The sequence below is a fragment of the Cyprinus carpio genome, chromosome A15 (genome assembly GCF_018340385.1).
Source record: "Cyprinus carpio isolate SPL01 chromosome A15, ASM1834038v1, whole genome shotgun sequence".
NCBI classification, from domain to species: domain Eukaryota; kingdom Metazoa; phylum Chordata; class Actinopteri; order Cypriniformes; family Cyprinidae; genus Cyprinus; species Cyprinus carpio.
In genome coordinates this window covers 26,123,002-26,132,989 of record NC_056586.1, presented here as the reverse complement: position 1 = coordinate 26,132,989, position 9,988 = coordinate 26,123,002, and the positions used below count along the sequence as shown (strand labels likewise).

The 9,988-nt window shown below is 33.9% G+C and overlaps 1 protein-coding gene across 1 annotated transcript in view; it reads left to right on the top strand.

Annotated features, from left to right (window-relative positions):
- Window positions 1-9,988, top strand: part of LOC109104470 (protocadherin Fat 3-like) — a 135,234-nt gene that overhangs the window by 78,933 nt on the left and 46,313 nt on the right. Inside the window, 3 exon segments of the mRNA XM_042771611.1 lie at window positions 6,974-7,035; window positions 8,183-8,500; window positions 9,417-9,630. Of these exon segments, the coding sequence (XP_042627545.1) occupies window positions 6,974-7,035; window positions 8,183-8,500; window positions 9,417-9,630 (594 nt within the window).

Below are 9,988 nucleotides of genomic sequence, written 5' to 3'. Positions count from 1 at the left end.
GAAGTAAGATCATGTACTATTAATCAGAAGCCTACTGTTGCTGTTCCACAACACAAGTCCTCTGTGGATTCAGTGTATTCTGTGGCTTATGTACAGTGATAAATACATTTAGACAGTCTGGTTTGTACACAGCAATGGGAAATTGCAGCATTTGGAAGCGTGTTTAAGCTTATTTAAGTTCAGAGTCTGTTCTCCCTAGTGCATCTCCAAACAAATGCAGAACTGAACAGTTTATACACACTCCCTGAACAAATATGAGCACAAATGTAGTATTCACCTCAAAGTTTACTGACACACTCCTCTATTCTCCCTAAACATTAGAGCCTTCTGAACACACTTCCTAAACTCATGAGCCGTTTCTACATGCTCCCTATACATTTGCTCTTATTGTGCTTCTAAACATCCCACCAGACGTTACTCACGCTGTCTTGAACGGATAGATGGACTGATGATAGATGAAAAATGGATAGATGATTGAATACATAAATATATATGGATAGGTGGAGGAATTAATGTGTGCCGGCTGAATTGAGAAAATGAAATGTTCATAAATATTTCTTACCGGTCATGAAATATTCATTTATTTTAATGTAGCAATTCTCACAGAATAACAGGGTGATCTGTGAAGATGAAATTCTGAATAGAATAGAAATTCTGCTAAATAATTTATATACATTTATAAATATATTGACATTTGAAATTATAATTTTAAATATTGTAATATTTTGTAAATATGTATATTTTAATCTATATATCTGTTATTCATTTATAATGTATAATACAGTATGTGTGTATATTTAAATATATAGAGAGTTAATAGTTACAATTTAGAAAGTATAATTAAAAATCCTAAATAAATGTATTTAATTCTCTATTTTATTTAATAATATACAATACATAACTAATATGTAATGCAGTATGTAATATTATTGTATAGGTATAAGCCAGTATATGTATTTATGTAAAAGAAAGTATTTTCATTTGCATTTATACTTGTCATATCATATCTTAGCCAGTGTCTATGTGAAATACTACATCTCAAAACAAAATCAAAACTCACATTTTTGTGTGGTTTCCTTTAATGCATGTAACAGATCATGCTTTTGTCCTGTATGGGATTCTGTAGTGGAAAAACATATTTAAAAAAATGAATTTCCCTGGGTTTCCACAGAGTTAAATGTTAAAAGCTGCTCTGCAGTCAGTAAAAAGACTCTCCATGTAGACGAGGCGACAGCATGTAAGATCAGAGGAGGAGAACTAAACACAAACACTTCCATCATTATTAGCACATGAACATCTTTCATTTCATTCACTTACGTCAGGTAAAAACAGCCAGGGCCAGACTGTCGTTCTAGCAAGTAACCATGCATTATGTAGCGGTTCCTAACTCACTCGTCAGTCACAGTCTATTTGGACAGATGAATGGTTGTGTGGACCGATGGAGGGTCAAGAGTCTTCAAAATGCTGCCCGCTTCTACAATATTACTTGTTTTCAGCTTTAAACTCTTCAAAAGGCTCACTCTTTCTCTCTTCTGCTTGTCTCAGCAGTAATTTGCGTCTCTTTGAATCTCGTCTGCAGGTTTCACACATTTGCGTTTCGTCTCCTCCAACCCCAAGTTCTCCTCCTCGTCTTTCCTCCCCCTCCGTCTCATCCTCTCTCATCTCTCTCTTATCCCTTCCTAACACCTTCCTCTCCTCCCTCTCTCACTGTATCACCCTCCCATTCTCTCATTCACAAGGCCTTACATGTCTTTTTGTCTCTTTCTCGGTTTCATACTCTCCCATTCCATCCCCTTGCGACTCCTTAGCATCCTTCCGTCTTTCCATCGCTCTGTTCTGTCTTCCTCCTCATGATGAAAGACTCTAAGAATAGCTCTCTCTCTCTCTCTGTCTGCTGTGGCTCGATAATCACTGCATCTTCTACAGCATGTAAACACCCTGTTTTCACTGTTCCTGAACCAGCGATGCGGCGCGGAGATCCGCACTCGTCTTGCTCACCATGATTGCGATCGTTTTGATTATCCTATATAATGGATCATTTGGAATAATAGACGACTCCCAGAGTTTTATCAAAAGCATTGTTCGTCATTTCTGTGATAGCATGCATGGCCTGCGGAGCAGTAATAAGCCATATCTTTAAAGTAATTCTCTAGTGACGTTTCTTTATAAAGCTTTACGTTTTATCTATAATGTATTGACAGAATTAGGCCAGAAGTATACCTAAGAAACGTATGCACACACACAAAGCCAGTGTTAATGCAAAATTTTAGCTTTTTTTATTACAAATTATTATCAATAAAAAAATTAAATTATTGTGAATACGAAACTTGGAGTACAAAAAGTTTTCCATTTCCATTTGTGAATGTTGTTTTTCATAGGAAGCAAGAACATGTAAACTTTTGTTTTAGTCACATGATCAATTAAATTTTTTTAATTGGTTAGTATTTTATTCAGCATAGATGAATAATTGCTCAAAAGTAAGAGTAAAGACATTTATAAAGTTCAAAAAAAATTTTAATAAATACAGTCTTTTTTTATTTTCTATTCATCAAAGAATCCTGAAAAAAAAAAAAAAACGTTTATTTAGAACTGTAATATTTCACAATATTTGTGTTTTAACTCTGTTTTTAATCAGATAAATGCAGACTTGGTGAGCAAAAGAGACTTATGCAAAAACAAGTCTTTTGAATGGTAGTGTACATTTGATTACCTAGAAATAGTACATAGTTGTAAATATTTCTTCCTGCGATAACTTTTACTTTAATTGTTCATAGTCCTAAAAAAAGACATTTTGAAAGTTTTTATATGGTTAAAAATATTTGAATTTAAGTACTTGCATAAAATGTTTCGTGCCTTAGTGTTTGCATTACTTCAAAAATTATTTTACATTTATATATTTATGCAGTTTTTATTATATATTTAATTTAATTTTTTTGATGGCAACAAGTGCATTGAATAACTGACAGAAGGTGTTTACACACAGTGCAAAAGTGGGGCAATGTTGATCAGGTTTTACAGGATTACTTAAATGAACTGAAATTAATTATATTATTATTATTAATATTAACATAATATGTTATATTGATATATTATATTCTAATAATATATTGTACATTTATAATAATATATTAAAAATAAAATTAATCTAAATAAAAATGCTAATTATACACCAAATCAAGATGTAAACTGAAGTCATTGTTTCAATCGAAGACGTACACTTGAAACGCCTGGAATTACAAAATGAATCATGGATTATTACTTAATATATCTATGATTCCAGTTTCTCTTTATAAAAAATTGCTTGAAAACAAGCAGTAATCATAAATAAAGTGTAAATACTAAAAATTGTGTTGGACAGCAAGTTCAAAAGGTTAATAAGTTTACTTGATCAAAGTATTGATTTAAATAACCTTGTTTAATAAAGTTGTCTATTAAAAATTAAACTGTGTAAGACTGGGCTAAAGTTTTTTTTAATTTGCATGAACGACCACGCAAAAGCTCGATATAAATTATGGATGCCATTTTGACATTTAGAAAAAGCATGTAATTTAAAAACCAGCATGAATCGCCTCTGCTGAAATCTGCCACTCTCTCGTTTCTTTGTCTTTTTCAGACGGCTGTTGATTTATAGATGCAGTGTGATCTCAGCATGTGTGTGTGTGTGGCCGGTTTACATTCCTTTGGTGCGCGTTTCGAATTTATGACGCCGACCCCGCCAATGAATCACAGACACACTCATATTGGCCAATTCCCACCTGCAGCTATGCAACGCACAAAACACACGCAACACTGGCACTTTCCAAAGGTTTTGGCGTTATTTTTATCCACAACGAGTTTCTTGGGAAATCAAGGCCTCCCGTGTGAACTCTAACAACCGAGGAACACAAAGACAAATGCACCGTGAAATAATGCATGCGGCTCCCATAACATAATCCCAAACCGAGGTCCTACAGCTCATGCATATTCTAAACGCAACAGATATCTGGCCTGTATAGGTATGCTGTTGTATACTGTTGCTGTTTTAGTTAATTGCTTGTAATCACTCATCTCTCTAATTAATATGCTAATTCCAGTGAATGCAGCTGTTCTCTAGCTAAGCGCACTCTTTCTCACTGATTGGATCTTTATACAAAGACACCCTCATTAGCAAATCCATTGCTGTTAGTTAAAAGTAGGTTAAAGGGATAGATCGACCAAAAATGAAACTTGTGTGAGTTTCTTTCCTGTCTTGAGCACAAAAGAAGATATTTTGAAGAATGTTGGTAACCAAACAGTTGATGGTAGCCATTGTATTTTAATTTTTTTTTGGAAGTCAATGGCTACCGTCAGCTGTTTGGTTACTAACATTTTTCGAAATATCTTCTACAGTAGTCAACAGAACAAAGAAATTCCAAAGTTTGGAATGACATGATGGTGAGTAAACGATGACAGAATTAATTTTTTTTGGTGAACTGTCCCTTTAAGAGAAAGTTTCAACTTTGAAAGTCTGCATCTGGGGGATTGCTTATGGCAGATTTGTTTTTTTTGAGTACCCTATATTATAGAAGTCGCATAAAAAGCTTGCGTGGGAGTTCAGCGTCCAGCGTTAGAGCTCTAATCTGTCCGTTTTTCCCCCCTTATGCGGACTTACTTTCCCACACACGCTGGTCCAGAGCGGTAGCTGTGTAACGAGCCTCTGGTTGCCATGGCGATGAGATCAGAAGTCTGTAGACGTTAAGACCCCGCTTGCCCACTATGACCAGTAAACCCTATTCAGGTAGCAGCAATTATCTGACAGGGCCTCAAACAGACTGTGTGTGTGTGTGTGTGTGTGTGTGTGTGTGTGTGTGTGTGTGTGTGTGTGTGTGTGTGTGTGTGTGTGTGTGTGTTACAGGCATGATGTCATCAGCAAACTTTTGTCTCTGGTCTTTTTGTTTGCCCCCACGTCCCCGTCCTCTCCCGTTCTTTTTGTTTTCGCCTTCCGTTTCTTCTCTCTCTCAGTACAAGTGCCCTGCGCCGATGTGACTTGATTCAACACTCTCTCTTTCTCTTCCTCCTCATGTGTCTCTTCATCTCTGATATGGGTCAGTAATGGGGTGCCCTGGGATGCGCCTGATCAGAAAGCATACTTAAGGACCTGCAGCCACTTTGACGTGCCACTGAGAACATAACTGTAGGAGCAAAACTGTACAGCTACAAAAGTAAAATGAATAAATAAATAAAAATCTCTATAGCAAAAATTTATTATTTTAGCAATAATTAATTTATATATTTTTTCTATGTAGTTATTTATATTTTAACTTCTATGTATGTGTATATACAGTAGATACATACATTTTCAAATGCAATTTATTTCTGTGATGCGCAGCTGTATTTTCAGCATCATTACTCCAGTCTTCAGTGTCACATGATCCTTCAGAAATCATTCTAATATGCTGGATTTGATGCTCAAGAAACATTTATTCTTATCAATGTTGAAAACAGTTGTGTTGGTTCATATTTTTGTGGAAACCGTGATACATTTTTTTCAGGATTCTTCACAAATAGAAAATTTAAAAGAACAGCATTTATTTGAAATAGAAATCTTTTTCTTTTTTTTTTTACATTATACATATTTGATTAATTTAATTGTCTTTGCTGAATAAAAGTGTTTTGCTTTCAAAGATAAATTATTTCTGACCATACTTTATATGTTATGAAACATTAGAATTAATAATTTATTATTTATTGTGTACTTTATTTTTGCTTTATATTATTTATTAGTTTGTTTAATTTATATATTTCAGTGTTTTCATATATATATTAGGGCTGTCAAATGATTAATCACGATTAATCACATCCAAAATAAAAGTTTTGTTTACGTAATATATGTGTGTATACTGTGTATATTTATTATGTATATATAAATACACACACATAAATTATATATTTAGAAAAATATTTACATGTATATACATTTATATATTTATATTCTTATATTTTATATTATATATAAATATATTTAATATATAAACATAAACATATTCTTCTTAAATATATACATGCATGTGTTTGTATTTATATATACATAATAAATATACACAGTATACACACATATATTATGTAAACAAAACTTTTATTTTGGATGTGATTAATCGTGATTAATCATTTGACAGCCCTAATATATATATATATATATAATGTATATGTATGTATGTGTGTGTGACCCTGGAGCACAAAACCAGTCTAAAGTCGCTGGGGTATATTTGTAGCAATAGCCAAAAATACATTTTATTGGTCAAAATTATCGATTCATTAGGATCATTAGGATATTAAGTTAAGATCATGTTCCATGAAGATTTTTTGTAAATTTCCTACCATAAATATATTAAAACTTAAGTTTTGATTAGTAATATGCATTGCTAAGAGCTTCATTTGGACAACTTTAAAGGTGATTTTCTCAATATTTAGATTTTTTTGCTCCCTCAGATTTCAGATTTTCAAATAGTTGTATCTCGGGCAAATATTGTCCTCCTAACAGACCAAACATCAATTGAAAGCATATTTAATCAGCTTTCATGTGATATATAAATCTTAATTTTGAAAAATTGACACTTTAGACTGGTTTTGTGGTCCAGGGTCACATACTGTATATGTATGTGTGTGTGTATGTTATATATTTTTTTATTATTATTATTTTTTCTTATGTTTCTATTAGTGCTTTTTAGTACTGCACTGTTGTTCAATCTGTAGTTGCATGCAAAAGAAATTACATGTTAGTCCGAGGTGTAGCCTGTAGTCTGAATTGGATGTGATGTACCACAAAACTACTAAGTTGCTGCATGCAGCTAGTCATTACTTTCAGTGATGTTCATCTCAAAATGAAGCAAATTTTGTGACTTTAAGGTTGTGGAACTTAAATCACTGTCATTACTTGTAGTTAGAGACTACGAGTGGTTGGGTCAAAGGATATTTATAAAGCGCCTGCTAAAACAAGTGATTTTGTGTTTTGCAGGTCTGATTACCACAACCTCTCGGAAACTGGATCGTGAACAACAGGCTGAGCACGTACTGGAGGTGAGACACGCTCATGCTAAACCACGTTCACACAAACACACATCAGGTCTGAGAGCTGCGATCCATGCTAATTTGTACTCCCTCCAAATTGCAGATCAATTTTGTAGGAGACGGGAGAATTACGACAATTTTCACTTCATATGAATGCAAGATTATCGAGTGTTCTGATTGAGTCCTATAGACGCCTGTTTGAAATTCAAAATGCTTGCTCTGCTAGTCTGTTAGCGTATGTTTAAGTGCGAAAGTGAATGATTTCGAGTGGGTGTTTTGTGTTTGTAATAAAACGATTTGTCATGTTGAACTTTTGAGAATGAACTTGTCACTTACCCGTTCACCGTGTGATCCCTTGACACCCAAACATTACACAGACCAAACGCCCATTTAATTTATTACAACCCCCTCTTTTTTCTAATTTATTGCTCCCTCTCTCTTTCTCTCAGACAGACACAGGCGTGGCACAGTAGTCTGTGAAAGGAAATGAATAAAGTGAATTGAATTAATCGTTCTGTTGTTGCTGCAGAGATGGATGGCGCCCACTGTGACTTTTGTTTTTAATGATATTACTTAAATGTTCCACAGCAGTCTTCTGATTGGCTGGTGGCCACGTGCGGCCATGCTGATTGGTGGATGAGCGATGAGCATGTTTGCTAATGAAAAAGAAAATGGATTAAATGACAGAAACAGGAAATGAGAGAAAAGCAGAACATGACTCATCATCACTCCATTCTTCGAAGTGAAAAATTATGTGGAGGATCAGATGCAAAGAGAATCTTATTTCTCTTTTCCTTTCTGTCTATAATCGGTTTTTACCATGAATAGTAGAGTTTACTAAGGCAAGCATCTCTTATGCTATTACGCATGCTTCAATTCTGATCTGAACAAATCTGTAACTCGCCTCCCACAATTCAATGAAATGAAATTAAAATATTTATTGAGCAGCAAATCAGCATATTAGAATGATTTCTGAAGGATCATGTGTCACTGAAGACTGGAGTAATGATGCTGAAAATTCAGCTTTGATCACAGAAATAAACTGCACATTAAAATATATTATTATTTACAGGTATTTTAAATTGTCATTATATTTACTGTATTTTTGATCAAATAAATGCAGCCTTGGTGAGCATTGCTGTGGTTTTGTGTCCAGGTGACTGTATCAGACGGTGGTCTTTCTCCCAGACACACCACAGTATGGGTGGTGATCCAAGTGTTGGATGTTAACGATAATAAACCAACGTTTCCAGAGAAGGTGTACCAGGTCCGTTTACCCGAGCGCACCCGTAAACAGCGAGGCGCTCCGATATATCGGGTGTTCGCCTACGACCAAGACCTGGGCGCCAACGCTGAACTCTCCTACAGCATCGTTGATGGCAACGAGGATGGGAAATTTGTAATCGACGCCAAAACCGGTGTGGTTTCATCGCCCAAGAAACAGTTCACAGCTGGAACCTATGATATTCTTACCGTGAGTCACCTTTGACCCTTCTGAATAAAGCTAATCTCGCACATGTATGTGATTAAAATACGAAATAGTGTTCTATATTATGTGGCTAAAATAAAATAAAATAAAAAGAATAAGACAAAAATAATAATAATTATAATATAAAATATTAAAATACATATAATAAAAACAATACAATTATAATTAATAAAATTTAATTAAAAATAAGAAAATAATAATAAAACAAAATAAAATAACAAAAAATAATAAATCAAGACAAAAAATAATATAAAATATAATAATGATAATTATGAATACAATAGAATAAAATAGAAAAAAATAAGTTAATTAAAATGATAAAATAATAACTAATACAATTATAAAATTAATAATTCTATCACTATTATGCTCTTGATCAATATATTGTAAATTAATATGATAAATATTATATTATAATATTATAAAATTAGTAATTATATTAATATTATGATATTGTAAAATAAATAAAATAAAATAATAAGCTTGATAGACCATCTTGGCCATGCTTTGATAATGCACCAAACTACCTGACTTGTCCATAAACCAGCTTCACCACCTTAAAAAGGTATGATCTATTTTTAATTATTTTCCCCCCACCTAACTGGAATTATATAAACCATCTATATGTGATGTAAGGATAAGAAATAGTCTCAGAAGTGTGAACTCAAGGATAATAATTTCCAGGTCTTGTAAAACTCTCAACACACATAGCAGCTCAATTCTCTTAATGAGGGAGTTGACATTTTAAATTCCTTTTTCTAGTTGAAGGTTTGTTCTTTTGTTTGCATTCCGTGCAAAGGTCAATACTGGATGCATTCTTCCATTTCAGTTCAGTCCTTTTAATGTTCACTCGCCTGGTGTTCTTGTCTTTTCCTGATGTGCGTTTAACCTCTGAGCGCAGGTGAAGGCTGTGGATAATGGACGTCCTCAGCGCTGGGCGACGGCTCGTTTGCACATCGAGTGGATCCGCCGTCCGCTGCCCAGCCCTGTTCCTCTCGCCTTCGACGAGCAGCTTTACAATTTCACCGTCATGGAAACCGACAAAGTGGCGGACATTGTAGGCGTGGTGTCCGCCCAACAGCAAGGCTCCGCCTCCTTGTGGTTTGACATCACAGGTGAGTGCTTGGATAGGTTATGTTAATATGATGATCTATGCTATTTAGTTTACTTTATGGACATGGAATTGCTACAAAAGTGCATTTTTAGCATTTAGAGAAGGATTATGGCTAAATGAATGTCAGGGATTGGGGTTTATTGTAACAATGTTTAAAATGTTATATTATCTACATTTTAAATGAAATAATTGTACATATTTATGATTATATCTTTAAATATATATATATATTTTTAATTCTTATACTTAGTCCTAAGGGGTTAGGATTACAGTTAGGTGAGATTCATCTACAGATTAATTAGGCCAAATATTTTCATATGGTTTAGAGTTGGTGGGAATGTTTGTGATTCACTGCATGA